The sequence below is a fragment of the Leguminivora glycinivorella genome, chromosome Z, assembly GCF_023078275.1.
Source record: "Leguminivora glycinivorella isolate SPB_JAAS2020 chromosome Z, LegGlyc_1.1, whole genome shotgun sequence".
Classification (NCBI taxonomy): Eukaryota; Metazoa; Arthropoda; class Insecta; order Lepidoptera; family Tortricidae; genus Leguminivora; species Leguminivora glycinivorella.
In genome coordinates this window covers 33,456,682-33,472,695 of record NC_062998.1, presented here as the reverse complement: position 1 = coordinate 33,472,695, position 16,014 = coordinate 33,456,682, and the positions used below count along the sequence as shown (strand labels likewise).

Sequence of the window (16,014 nt, the reverse complement as noted above, 5' to 3'; positions counted from 1 at the left end):
TGCATGCTGTTCCTTTAAAAACACAAAAATCACCATATGTATGCCTTTCAGATTTGAGGAGTTCCCTCGATTTCTCCAGGATCCCATCATCAGAACTGGGTTCTGAGAAAAATGGGACCAATCTGTATGCATATACATTCAATCAAAAAATTTTTTTTCAGTAACGACGGAGATATCGAGGAACAAACATTAAAAAAAAAAAAAAAACAGACGAAATGAAAACCCCTTCCTTTGAGATTTGGAAGGCGGTTAAAAAACCCACATGGCGTCGGCACCAGTGAAACATAGAAGTTCTGCAGCCAAAAGGGGGCTCAAATTGTCAAAACTGAGGTTCTTAAAATTTAATCCTGTGTCGAAAAATGTAGTACCTAAATGCATGACTAAAATTTACTTTGAAAATAAGCCTGTATTACTCCATTCCAAAGAAAATGGGCACAGCTCGTGTAGGTACTGCCATCTTTCGACAATGGATGAAAGCTTTTAGAACCTCAGTAGACATTGTAGATGCACCTAGACCTAGACAATCTTCAACCAGTCAGTCGTCACTGTCGTATTAATCAGTGCCACCATCCAACCAAGGTGTCAAGGTGTAGCAAGGTGTGACGCCATCTAAACGATAATTTATTTTACATACGGAGTTATGATACATAATTATTACATTATATCTGATGTTTTTGATGTTAGACTTGGACTTGTGATGTCACCTAGCATGATTTGTTATAGACTTTTGCAACAACAAAATTCGTTAGTGACATAATTAGTAGGTATTGTGTTAGCAATACACACACTAGGGACACTTGCCTAGCCTTTAACCAGCCTTTAGCCAAGGCGTTAGGGACACTTGCCTAGTCTGTTCGGAAAGTGAAGAGTCGTAAAATGTATGGGGTCCAATATATTCCAATTTCCACCACTCGTCACTTTCCGAACAGACTCTACTAAAGCTAATTTAGACGGAACGATATCTCGCATGCGTCATTTCAAAGCGGCATGTGATTAGTCAGCTGGATCTAATTTCAATAGTCCGCAAAGCAGCCTCGTAGTTGACTTGATCACTTGATCGATTCTGTCACAAAATCAATCAACTGGCACAAAGTTGCTGGAACCTTTGCTTACGGTATGACCTCCTGCCAACGCGCCAGACCACGTGAAAATGTTGTTGTGCTCTCTTGTATATCTATCGTATAAACAGAAGCCAAACAAAAAGAAAGGTGGGTACGAAAGTAGGTATCTGTTGCAAAGGGAAAATTTGTCAAGTGATCTTAGAGTTGGCAGGTGGATCCGTTATTTATGAGAATGTCAAAACGACATTTTGAATTTTTCCTATTAGAATAAACATTCTGAATCGTTTTTTCGCTAGGCGAATCGGAGCCTGGCGCCAGTGGCGCCTCAGTATCGCTGCCTGGCGACAAGAAATATCAGAAAGCCCTCATTAATTTGTCCGTCAATAGCAAAAATAATTAAAATAATATTAATAATTTATATCAATTTATAATTAAAAAAAAAAAGCAACAAAGTTGCAGAACTGTCCGCACACGTCAACTTGTGCTGCTCAACTGATGTTTTCGATCACGAAGCGGAAACACAGCAACACGCTGACAGCAACTCTGCAACATGCAGTGTTGTCTGCAACATGTTGCCAGAAACTCGACAACAGGTTGATTCAACAACGTTGCTCAACAAATGTTTACCATGAATACGGGGCTTAACGTATTTATAATCGCATGTAAGTTCTCGCGCCGTCTAAATACGTTGTATGTAGGTACTGAAATAAAATATACTTGTGAAGGTAAAATCAAATGAAACTTCATTCGTGAGAGAAGAAAGATTTAATAAATAGATGTCATAATTACAATCTAAAACAGGTGAACCATTTCATTTGGTCAGATTCCACGTAAACAATGTTACGTAACTCTTGTTGACGGCACAATAATCTCGCGAGAAACATTAAATTCGGAAACGTCCGAGTCAAACACTTAAAGATAGTCAGAAGAACAATGCACACGGTAAGATAGTATGTTATATGTTCAATTCTGGGACAGGGTGCTATTAAGTCAAATGCAACCCAATAGTAACTCTTTAAGAGCCTTATTTAAAATATTCCCATACAATGGAAAACTACCTACGTTTTACACAAAAAATACTTGACAAACACTAAGAAAGTGAGAATAAACGTAGGTAAGTACCTATATGCACTTACCTACTGACGAGACGTAAGTGGACACACGAATACGAATATATTAATGATAACCTGCGTCGATAGTAAAAAAAAGTTATAAAATCAAGCGCTCAATTAAATTCAAGCTTATTTACCTAAGACCAGACAAATTAAAATTTGTACTTAAGTTAATAACTATTAACTTCATCTGCAAAACAGCTATGTTATATTATACCGGTGTTAAAAGTTATTCGTTTAGCCCTCTACCAAGCCGTGGTATGCCTGTTTCCCACATACTATTTCATTTATTCAGGTGGTATTATCAGAATTAAGGGAAATTCATTATACATTTAATAATTGTTTACGCGAGCGATTTAAGCTACTTATGGCCAGTTGCATCAACCACATTTGACAGACACATCATCGTCAAGCAGCAGACTATGGAACTTCCCATACAATAAAATTTTACACGTACGAACGCTTTAACGGTGACAGACGGTTTGATGCAACCGGCCCTTAATGGTTGTTTTGTTGCTTTGGACAGAGCGACTCAGAGCAACTTTTATAAATGATTTTGTTTTAATGCTCTATACCTACTAAACCTTACCAAGATTAATCATATTTTGCTCTTGATTTTGCCGTATGGCTTTAATTTCGTTAATTTATGATATAAATTATGAATCGCGTCTTATATTCCGTATAAATTTGACGTGATATAAGTACATAAGAGGCAATTCAAATCACAGCTGTCGAACATGTGTTCTCAGTTTGCGATGACCTTAGTTATGTAAAGATTAATTATTACATGAGTTAATAAGCCCTTGTTATGCGTTATAAAGCATAAGTACCAATGTTTCTGAAAATACATTTCTAAGAAACATGGGACCTGGAACGGGACGATGGTAACTTACATTTATGTTTATTTTTTGTTATGTATTATTATCTTAAACGTGATCGTGTTACGGTTTTCGGTATACATTTATAGTGGAAGCCACGCTCGTGTTTGGCGATCTGGTAAAGGGTCAACTTCAAAGCAAGATAAACCGACGCTGTGGCGAGTGCAGCGACTCGAGTAGCACCCTGGATTCAACAGAATGTGTATTGTAACAGCGTACGCGTCTATATTGAACTAAAAGAAAAATAATTATACACACGATTCAGTTAATATTACAAAAAAACGTAGTAATAGAGATATATTATCTAACAATCCATTCATCTCGTAGGGACACCTTATGCACCATAGCGTTATCAGTGTTGTTATTACTAGTATAATTATAATAGTGAAGTAGGTACTTATATCAGAAATAGAAGATTTTAAGCAAGCGTGGGAAGGAGCCAAACATGACTAACTAGGTGATAAAGAGATTTTAAATGTATATTAAGGTCTCAGACGTAACATATGTAAGGTCTCAGAACCGTACCTATCTATGATAAACAGTAAAAATGTCGTCATCCGCGATGTACTCTTGCATTAAAATATTCCAATAAAGCATATCTTAGATTTTTATATAAATGTTAGTTATAATATTTAGCACCCATATAAGCTAGCATTGAACTAATAGGGTGCATCTAAGTCTTCTAAGGATTTACTTCGATTTTAAGTAGGTAATAATACTTAGGTAACCTGTTATAACATTTTATGTTATAATTTTAAAGTACATAATAAAGGTCAAAATACAATTCGTAGTTCTTCTACCGCTTAAAATACTGGAAGACTGTAAAAAAACAATGACCAATTAAATCAGCGATAATGACTAGTTACGGGCGTTTTGAACTACAGCGCTCAAATGATTCCTATCTAACATTATAAAGCCTATCTAACTACGTCGTCCGATCAACACTGCACCAATCGCGGGACGACTACAACACATGTGAAGGTAACTTTACAAACTAAGTATTGCTCACTGAATGGTTTTGCGAACCGTGTCTGATGTGTGCCAGGAATTGGAGTATACGATCAGAAATTATACAGCAATATTGTGCGGTAGGTGCTTAAATACATTGTGCATTGGATTAAATAACTTTAGAAACATACAATTAATTACACATTTTAAAATAATAATTGGACTGGACTATTTTAACTATAAGAAATACAATACTTAGGTTATATTATACCATGTACAAATCTTACTTGCTCATGTTAAATGGTTATTAATTATGAATAAGAGCTTTATGCTGCTTGATTTAACTGTTCGAGTAGTAAATATTACTCATAGTCGTATTAAGGATCCAGGGATGTTTAAACCCCACATGTGAATCCTTGACATTCTTACGCGCTTTGTGAGTACTTAATAAATAGAAGACACTGTCTTTCTGTGAATTATGCTTAGTGCCTATTTATAACTCACTTATAATTCTGTAGTTTAACGTTTGGGCAATAAACAAAATAATTTTAGAATTGAATAATTCCGCAGTCGTGCCAGTTACTTTAAGCAAATAGATTGACAATTAGAGCGAAAGGGTTAAACAAAAGCACGATGGGGATCGTTCCTTAATGGCAAAGTAAGTAGTTTTTTAAAACGTTGAATCAGAGATACTAACTACACGTGGTTTTAGCAGCAGCAGCACAGTAGGTAAACCTGTTTTGCCCGTAACAGGAGCTGGTGCCTAATAGACGTGGTCAGCAGTCTAATCCTGGCAGTGAGCGGAATAGTGCGTCATATCCAATATTGTTACGAGGAATGGCATTGATGTTTGTGCCAAGAGAACAAAATCTAGTACTATAAAAATACCTCATTGTAGCCCTCTAGTGTAGTGTTTTATGGACCAATTATCTAATGTTTAGTTTCATTTGGATTGGTCACCCTTCATATTCAGATAGATACTCATTTGCGTTTTTGGCTACAACTAAATCCAAAGAAAAAAAAATATCACAAGGGGCCTATCCCCTGTAAACCCTGACCGCAAATACTATTTTGATAGGTAGGTAACTTTAAAATGTAATAAAAGTGATAGTTAACCCGGCACGATCAACATATTTTATAAAAAAAAACACTAATGCACGCAATAAACAACTGGATCTCACGCGAAGGAAGCAGACATTATAATAGAAAAGTTCCATATTTACGAGTATGATGTTTATATGGAGGTTATTCAACGCCACATAAATAACTTGTCATTAATTGTGCAAAATATGTGTATAAGGAGAATCTTAGAAGCATTACACGTTCAGATACAGATTCATACAGGAAGGGATTAAGACTCCACCGAAGTCAACAACGCCTACCTGACTAATGGAATTAGGTCAGTCAAAGTTCAGCAAGCACAGTTGATATGGAGGTTAGTTGCGTCCACAAACCAAACAAACTTATTCGTATTCAATTTTCCACGGTCCCCGTCGTATCGATGACTATAAATCCTTATCAAGCGGGTTACATCTGGATGACGTAACTTTTTTCATAAACGTCTCAAGTTATTTCATTAATTTAAACGCGACTCGGCGCCATAACAGTTTATTAAATTAAATAATAATATAAAACACTATGTGAAAACACGTCTACAGATCATTTCATAGTAAAATAATTGAATAGTAATACTTAGGCTGACTCAGAGCTACGTTTTTTTTTGAATTCTCAATCGATCAATACAACTAAATCTTATTAATAGCTACACAAATATATCAGCATAAATATGTTGTAAATAACTACGAATTAAATAATAATTATATTAGGTATATTTGTCAGTATCGTTTGATGCGTAAATTGTCTTCATATTGTGCAATAAACCCACAGTCTTTCCAAAAGTTAGCTTAGCAAGTAATGTTCAATTTGATCGTAGTCACCTAAATGTCACAAATCAAGAACTATCTCGTAGCACCACTAATAGATACCTTTACCTATCTCAGAAATACAGAAGGTTGTACATAATATGATATTTCCCAGGTACACAGTTAATAATTTTCAGCCCCTATACCGTCTTCGCCGAGATTATCTAGTATGTTCATAAGTTTTGAGACAGTTTTGATATTTTTTACCTGTATGGTTTAAAAGTTTATTTCATTTAATCGATCTGCAAAAAACTCCGAGTTTGATGAACAAAAATATACCTAGGTAGGTATATTAATTGATACTTGGCCAGCATCAGCAACTTAAGGTTAGTAAGTATTTCAAAACCAGTTTGCATTGAATGTAACGCTGAGCTGTTCTAAATTGATTTGGTCCGCAATATTATTTATTTGGGCAGCAGTAAGAGATCTACAATTACAATTAATCAAATTTTGTCAAGCAATCAGTAGATATGCGAATTATTTCATTTTGGATTATGGTTTCCGCAAATATTGATAAGCTGAAAAATGTCTTGATCAGCAAATGAGCGGCATTCTCGCACTAGTGCGTAAAAAAGTCGTTCATTATATGCCAGGTCGAAACTTCGGAGTCATCTGTACTGAAAAACGTCGTACGAAAAGTGCGAAACGTGCGAAAAGGAAATTCGTAACTCGTGTCGATTTAATTAATTTATCGCCACTCGATTTGAACTTCCTTTTTTGCGCACTTGTATCGTAAATGTACTATTTTATTTCAAAGAAAATTATAGAGGGTATCTCTCCTCTGTACTAAAGATTCGATTTAGCAAGTTACTCTCAAATTTTCGCGTTTTTGTAAGAAATTGAAAAATACGCAGTCAAGACGGGAACAGCTAGTAGCACAGTCCTCTTTAAAAACTTTAAAATATGCTCAACATACAGATTTTTTAAAATAAACCATTATTTACTAATAAGAAACTGTAATACTTATTGGTAATAACTTTGGTTTGTGTTTCTCTAATGACAACCTCAAGTTTACAAGGTACTGTATAAACAGCAAGAAAATTTAATGTAGTTAAATCAATATAATTATAATAATAAGCTTTAAAGTCATATTTAAGATTTTTATTTATTGCTTTATATGTACATATTATGTTTTTAAATCAAAACTATGGTCTTAGAACTTATGAACACACTAGCATTACTTTCCCTGAAATGGGAGATAGTGTAGGCTTAGGACTACGTTTTTCCCTTAGTAACTATACTATTTACTTTCAATTTTTTAACTATTTTCAAATTAAAAATGTACGTAAAAAAAGACTAGGTGCTAACCCTTACAGGAAAAATAAAAAAGAGTTAAAGTAAATTGTATAGTCCTAAGGCTACACTATATCCCGTTTCAGGGATAGTACATTGTAATGTTCCACCCGGTATAATAACGACAATATACACTGAACGTCTGTTCAGTCTTGCTTACGTAGCCAAATGCACAAACGCATACGATAATATCGATATCGTAGCCAGCTATCTCTATCGGTCTTCCGCGACGAACGATAGAGATAGCAGCGCTCGGCGAGGCAGAGCCAGACTTAGTTTCGATTGGCGTCTAGCGTCCACGATTGTCATTTCGGCTAAGCCGGCTGGGTATAACTTTTTTTATCATTATTGTATAAAAACAACACATAAATGAATGTAAATAGAATTGATATTTGACAAGCTTTTGGGAAAACCACGATTGAAAAATCATAGAAAGTAGGCTTAGTTAAAGAAAAAAATACTTCAACACGATCCTACTACTTATTATGTCAAAGTCACGAAACTTTAACATGTAATTTGTCTCACTTTATAGATTTATACTTGGAGTTTGAGTAATTAGAACGGACTAGACGGCGTCACAATTATTCTGCAGCTTATATGAAATAAGTAGCTAATAAAAGTGTCAAGGTTAAAGATCTCTCATTAAACGTGAAGGCTGGCGTCGTTTACCCGGAGTAAGGCCTCGTGACATGCAAGGTGTAAAGCTGCAAAAACAAAGAAAGGACGCCAATTGCACTCAAACCCATAATGCATCAAGCAGAGTACCCCCGTACATACTTTAGTACGATACGACCACACAATACACCGATCGAAGCAGAAACTTAATCTAGTTTTTAGTGTTATAGTTTCTTACTTCCTAACTGACACCATTTACCGATAGCATTTATGTATTCCCAGTGACAAATTGACCGATAGTCTTAATGACGACTGTCAAAATGTTTACGAAGTTTTGCATTCGATTGAATGTTGAGATAGTCGTAATAGCAGCGACTAGATATAAAATATGGTTGAGATTTAACACCTATTGTTTAGTTAATTCGAATATAATCCGCTTTCATTTTTTTTCTCGTGTGTTCGATCCACTACCTTAATATAATGTCTTTATTTAAAATACAAACGTATAAATACATAGCAAAGAATAAATAATGTTAATTATTGAGAATCGTTATTGGATGCCTAATAAAATAAGAGCAATCGATGGAACATAAATTCAAGTATGTGCCTTAACGATTTGCACCGCGCACTAGCTCTTACAAGCAAATTTAACTGGGGTTATTTTAATATAGGTTTTCGTAGTAAATAGTTTGGGATAGAGGCGCCTCGCTCTCGAGAGCGTGGCTGGAGGGGCGGGGCTCACTGCGACTGCGGGTCGCACTGCAGCAGGCGCACGATCGAGGGGTCGCTCTTGGCGCCCTCTATAAACTCTTCCAGCGACAGTTTCCCGTCTTTATTTCGATCCATTTGACGGAATATTTTGTCCGTCCTCTTCTCCGGCGTGGACTCATCTTCTGGCATCTTCATCACAGAACCCACCATCTTGTAAATAGCCTGAAATACATAATAAAATACTGTCACCAAATACTTGTTCCTAGTCAAATGTCGTTATTGGAGCAAGGTTTAAATAAATCTATGAATGCAGTTTTGTTTCTTTTTAAAAATAACGGAATGTTTTCTTCAAGTAAAATGAGCCAACTTAAGAATTTTAGCTAGTAGGGCCCGACTTATCTTTCCACACTGTATATGTGTATCCAATTTTTAGCTCAATGGGGAAGAGGATTCATTTAGTTTTGTAGGTTTTTGACACTAATAGTGCTCCCTGCTGGCTGCACTGCGGGCTGTTATAAATGTTATATAACATGGTGTGACAGGGACAGCGCGCAATCGCGCCATCACGAATTATAACCAGCCCAGCCCAGTGTGGGAGCACCATACATAACAGATCAACTAACATACTAACAGTGGGGCAAGCACCATCAGCTCTATATTTTCTATTTTGCCCTATGGTTGACTGACAGATAATGTCTGATGGCATTAAATCGGCCTGTTGTTTACTACCGTTTTTTTCTGCAAGTCTAAATAAATACCACACCGCGAAAATTAAAGTGAGATAGTAGATAATTTCAAGGGCGAGATACTGTCGCTATGCAGGGTTAATTAAATAAAATTTGTGTCAAATACAAGTATGATTTCTATTTTAGTTGGCTCCGTAATATGTACACTTGTACAGTCAAGCAATTGGAACCCTAGGGCACTGTAGAACTATGTCATAGTGACGTTATAAATCCGATTGTAAGAAAGCTCTTACTGCCTGTCATTTTGACATGGCTGTAGAGTGGCCTAGGGTTCCAATTGGTTGATTGTAATACCCGTTGCCATCTCGGTCGTAGATGAAGAAGGCCTACGTTGGCCGCTTCTTGAGCTTGGTCAGTAACTGTCGGCAAATAGAGTGTGACTTACAGTTACAATCTCGAGCATCTCCTGTCGCGATATGTACCCGTTGCCGTCGAGGTCGTACATCGAGAAGGCCCACTTTAGCTTCTGCTCGAGCTTGCCCCGTGACGTCACGCTCAGCGCGCATAGGAACTCCCGGAAATCTATCGTGCCGTCGCCATTAGCATCGAACGTCCGGAACACGTGTTCTGCAAACTGGACATTAGAGGAGACATTACAATTAAGTCGTAGATCGCGGAAAAGTCTAACGATTTCGATGAAAATTTAGAGAAGGAAATTTGTGTTGTTCGAGCAATACTGTAATACTACTCCAATTAAATGCGCTATGATTGAACGAATTTATTGACGAAAGTTGTCCACTTTTTTTGTAACATGGGTATTTTTTACGCGATTCATACTCAGAATCGCGAAGTCTTTCGATCCTGATAGGAGAAAAAAATGTCCCAAGATTTCCATACATTTTTCAGACCTTCCATTCCGTTACCGCCATACAAAATGTATGAAAAAATGGTAACGGAATGGGGAAAAAAACCTTGGGACACTTTTTTTCTCCTATTAGGGTTGAAAGAGCTCGTGATTCTGAGTGGAAATCACATAAACATTTCCAATCCAAAAAAAGTGGGGTGGACAACTTTGAAAAAAAAATGGTCCATTTAGTACATTAAATTAGTGACTAAATTGTGATATATTATTTAAGATACACTATTTTAAAATGAACAACGTTTATGTAAAGCCTGACCAAAACCAATAAGGATTATTATGGGTATAATGATTATTGTCAGGAGGGTGCTGTTATTCTGATGTATGGGGTGATAGTTGAGGAGTGTCTTTTCAAAAGGGCTTATTTCCACTTTGAACTTTTTTTGGGAAATCGAGAAAAACATAATTCCATGGTATTGATTTTGAAATTAATATTAAATTTGCAAAATTGTAATATTGTAAGTTGGCGTTAATGCTATGATTACATCAAACGTATAATGTGTACCTAAATAAATATTTAATTACCATATGTTTTAGAGAATTAAGCACTTGATGATGCGAACTTTTGGGAATTAAGCCCTTTTGTTGTGGCCTTGTAGCGTAAATGTTATTATTTTAAAATAGTTTTATTTTATTTTTGGATTTTGTATAGTTAAAGTAAGTTATAGATATCAATAGTAAGTAAGTTGATATCAAAGTTGTTGTACTACATATATTGGTTTATCCACATAAATAATCATTACACATTTTTCAAAATGTGTTCTAAACTTTGATGTTACTCTTTTTTTTAAAGATCAAGGCGAGACTTTTTGAGCTTTAATCTCAAAACAACACGCAATTTTCTATACTATAAAAAACTGCATTCATAGTTTAAAAAAAAATGGAAATAAGCCCTTTTGAAAAGACACTCCTCACTCTCCTCAGTTCAGTATGAAGAAAATAGTTCAGATGAAATGCATATAATATATTACATAGTCATATATTTCTGATTCCACCTTGTTAAGGCGGTAGTGGTATTTTATAGCTTGTAGTTACTTTATGGTTTTAGTCAAGGGTTATACCGTTTAGTGTACTTCGTTCCTTCATCGGTTACCAGGCAGGCAAGCACGGTCGCGTCATCGCGTGAAAATAGTATATTTCATCACAACCCGCACTTTAAATGTGCTATTGCACGCAGACGGAGCGTGAGTTATAGAAAAATCGTTCTCCCAAGGGAATAATGAAATTTCTTGTACCGTACTTAACTTTTTTACATCTATTTACATATTTTTTACATTGCGAGTGTGATGAAAAACATTGTGCGTAACTCGGGGAACTAACTGTGTAACCGGTGTTTAGGTAAAAAAAGGCGAGTGGCGGGGGTAACAATTTGAGGCGAAGCGGAAAATTGTTAAAATATATTAATACAGAAGACCACGACACGAGTATTTTTTGACAAAATTTAACAACGTTGCATACTATACTACTACTACTTTTTAGGGTTCCGTAGTCAACTAGGAACCCTTATAGTTTCGCCATGTCTGTCTGTCCGTCCGTCCGTCCGTCCGTCCGTCCGTCCGTCCGTCCGTCCGTCCGTCCGTCCGTCCGCGGATAATCTCAGTAACCGTTAGCACTAGAAAGCTGAAATTTGGTACCAATATGTATATCAATCACGCCAACAAAGTGCAAAAATAAAAAATGGAAAAAAATGTTTTATTAGGGTACCCCCTACATGTAAAGTGGGGGCTGATTTTTTTTTCATTCCAACCCCAACGTGTGATATATTGTTGGATAGGTATTTAAAAATGAATAAGGGTTTGCTAAGATTGTTTTTTTATAATATTAATATTTTCGGAAATAATCGCTCCTAAAGGAAAAAAAAGTGCGTCCCCCCCCCTCTAACTTTTGAACCATATGTTTAAAAAATATGAAAAAAATCACAAAAGTAGAACTTTATAAAGACTTTCTAGGAAAATTGTTTTGAACTTGATAGGTTCAGTAGTTTTTGAGAAAAATACGGAAAACTACGGAACCCTACACTGAGCGTGGCCCGACACGCTCTTGGCCGGTTTTTCTACTACCATGCACTTATTTTATATGTAGTTTTCCAAAATTTTTTTTAAATACACTGGATTTTGTGTGACATGTATGGCAGTTTGAACAAAAAACATGTCTGTGGTTCATATGTTCTTTTCTGGGTTGTTAAGTTGGAAGCAAGGATGATTTATATAGGATTTACAATCTTCATACTAAGAATCGTACCTCGATTTTTTAGCGCCACCTATTAAATACTATCATAACTACACTGATGATGCCTACAAATTTATTTATTTTCAAATGTGTATTGACGTGATATCATGATATTAAAATAAAGAAGCATGTCATTTGTTCTTATAAAAAATAAAAACAGGGAAAAATATGATTTTTTGACCACTTCCAGGCTGCGAAACAGCGCCATCTAGTTTTAGTAGTCTGTATAGTCTGTCCCGGTATTATATCGTCCTTGGTTGGAAGCAAAGTGGTATTTCCACGCATTACGTTAGTTAAAAGTAGCCAAAAATATACTGCCTGTATGTGTCACAGGCAAATAGTCAAATAGCCGTATTACATTACGGCAAAACAGGGCCGATTTGCAATACAGAAGCTTACCATTAGCCGGATTGTCTATGCAATACGTTGTCCAATAAGGCGGCGCACGTTTAGCCGCATTGTAATACTATTATAATATTATATGCACAAACATCATAAACATTGAGTACATTTTTTGACGATTAAATAAGCAATAGGCTACTTTCCTATACTTAAAATAAAATATTGTACGAAATGCACAAAATAAAGCACCACATAATTAGAAAAATATGGACTGTAGTTATATTTAAGCATAATTTCGAGGTATTTAATAAGTCAAAGAGAAAGATATAAAGTAAATTATTTGACCGTGACGTCACTCTTCAGTATTTCATAGTAATTCCATTTTAGCAAATCGTTTTGACAGTTCTTAAAAACCGGCCAAGAGCGTGTCTGGCCACGCTCAGTGTAGGGTTCCGTAGTTTTCCGTATTTTTCTCAAAAATTACTGAATCTATCAAGTTAAAAACAATTTTCCTAGAAAGTCTTTATAAAGTTCTACTTTTGTGATTTTTTTCATATTTTTTAAACAAATGGTTCAAAAGTTAGAGGGGGGGGACGCACTTTTTTTCCTTTAGGAGCGATTATTTCCGAAAATATTAATATTATCAAAAAACGATCTTAGTAAACCCTTATTCATTTTTAAATACCTATCCAACAATATATCACACGTTGGGGTTGGAATGAAAAAAAAATGTCAGCCCCCACTTTACATGTAGGGGGGGTACCCTAATAAAACATTTTTTTCCATTTTTTATTTTTGCTCTTTGTTGGCCTGATTGATTGGTACCTAGTGCTAACAGCTTTCTAGTGCTAACGGTTACTGAGATTATCCGCGGACGGACGGACGGACGGACGGACAGACAGACATGGCGAAACTATAAGGGTTCCTAGTTGACTACCGTAACCCTAAAAAGAAGGTAATTTGACTAGTAGGAAACTAGCCTATTTCCAAATTTTTCAATATGATGGTAAAAATATGGTGATAGATTTTTTTCATTATTTTTCCAGAGCTCTGCATGCCACCAAATAATTTAGGTATGAAGGTATATAGCAAGCACAGATATCAAGATAGAAGGAAAAAGAACACAACAAGCGAGCGACAAGTCTGCTGCCGACCGCCGTCGGCTTGAGAGATAATAGTATACAGAACAAAATTTTCCGGTGTTCAATTATAATTATAATAAAATTCATTGTTCAAAGTGTTCAAACACCACCAATAAAATGGACGTTGTCAATCACTTGGTATTTCCTATCATCGGTATAGTATTTGCCCTAAAATATCATACATAATTAAAAATCTATTTTTGTTTATCATTAAAACGTCATTCAATTGTCCGTCTATGATTGGGTCTCAAGTTATTCTTCCCCTCACTAGCTCGCAAACACGTGTTTTGTCCTTTAATACCAGCGGGTAAAAACGCATTTCATCCACTAGTGGGTAAAGTAATTTGACCTTGAATAAAGTCAAATTAACTGCTTTAAAATTGATAAAAGTAGGTGAATCTAGTAATAAAGATGATTTTCCACCTGTGGAACTACTGGAAGCAGGGATAATCGCATTTTTTTGCGTAGTAGTTTCCTCGCTATAGTGAGGGGAAAAGTTTTGTGTTACACTCGGGTGCAAATGTATTTTACTTCTCGTGTGTTAAAAAACTCGCAAGTTCAGGATTCTATTCTCAAACCACTCGCTTCGCTCGTGGTTCAACTATAGAATCCTTTCACTTGCTCGTTTTTCAATTCCACACTCGGCGTTAAAATACAACTTTGCCCCCTTGTATAACAAATAACTATTTCCATTGCGGCTTTAATTTGGCGAGCCTAAATTGACGCGCGTTCAAAACAAGCGATTAACACTTTCGAAACCGGGCGCGGCGCTTTTTCGCTACATAAAACCCAAATCGCTACGCTTCTACGAGCGGTGTGCCCGACAGTCGGGTTCTTGGTAGCGAAAGTGTTAAAAAATAGGCTATTCAAACTGTCAGTCAACTCACACTCGTGACGTCAAAGTGTCGACGTAAAATGTTACACGCTCGATCTGTCAACCACCGAGCTTTTTCCTTCTATCTCGATATAGTTCTGTAGTACCAGGGGTAAACAACATTATGGAATATTTATCGTACCTTACTAGCATCACCGTAAGGGAAGAAGTTCCCGTAAATTTTCTTAAACTCTTCTACAGACAAATGTCCACTGGGGCAATCTTTCAGGAAGCCTTTGTACCATTCTTGTATTTCTGCATCTGTAATGACCAATGTCTCGTCAGGTTTATAGTCATATATTGGATAGTAAATATTTATGTTGTACAGTCGACTACAAAGAGATGTAGGTATTGTACATTCTAAGGGCCACTTGCACCAACCAAAAAGAAGGGTTAACCAGGGGTTAACCCACGATTTTATATGGAATTTGACAGATGACAGCCCACTAACCCTGAGTTAAGTGGTTGGTGCAAGTGGGCCTAATAAAATAAATAGTTGTAAGAATTAATTAAGGTGCAGCGGGGCAAACCTCGACTGGGGGGCAATTGTAACTGATCCGTTTTTTCCATTATTACACTATGATGTTGAGTTTCACATGTATCCACTGAACACGCCTACCATATATAACCGGTGGACACTCTATTTAATAATGCAAACATTGTAAAACATGGAAAAAATGGACCAGTTACATTTGCCCCCCAGTCGAGATTTGCCCCGCTGTACCTTACATAGGTAAATAGTTAACACTCTAATCCTTTCATAACAGCATCAAATAACACATAAATGTAGCATTAGCAATAAGGTTTTTTCAATAAATTATTCTTATTCTTCAATATTGATATAAAAACGACACATGCCTATACCTTGTACCTTTGGCACTTTAAAAAAGTGTAAACAAACCTGAGCTGTCAAATTTGAGGGTTGTTTATTAGGTAACGTTTGGTTCCTGAATTTTTTTTCTCTATTTAAAAATAATTGAGCTCACTACTATTTTCCATTTCATTCCACTAACATGTAATTTCGTTTAATTTGACGAAACGTATACACCTTCATGAATACAAACCTATCGTCATTACATTTTAATGAATATTATTATTTTCTTCATCATCAACCAAAAAGTACCTAATTTTGCAGACGTTTAAAACTCATGGTTGCATTTTAATCTGGGTGTAACTCCGGTTTCACATATCCGATCCGATATCGGATGTCGGAAGGATTTCGATGGAAAAATCCAAGATGGCGCCTGTAATGTATGGGATATCGGTCCTACATCCGATATCG

The 16,014-nt window shown here is 36.0% G+C and overlaps 1 protein-coding gene across 2 annotated transcripts in view; it reads right to left on the bottom strand.

The window, feature by feature from the left end:
- Positions 1-1,811: 1,811 nt before the first annotated feature.
- Positions 1,812-16,014, bottom strand: part of LOC125241441 (neurocalcin homolog) — a 92,045-nt gene continuing 77,842 nt past the window's right edge. For both annotated transcript variants that reach the window (XM_048149934.1, XM_048149935.1), the window contains exons 3-5: positions 14,875-14,993; positions 9,672-9,860; positions 1,812-8,762 (exon numbers count right to left, since the gene is read on the bottom strand). In XM_048149934.1, the coding sequence (XP_048005891.1) occupies positions 8,568-8,762; positions 9,672-9,860; positions 14,875-14,993 (503 nt within the window). In that variant the 3' untranslated portion in view covers positions 1,812-8,567. The remainder of the gene's footprint in view (positions 8,763-9,671; positions 9,861-14,874; positions 14,994-16,014) is intronic.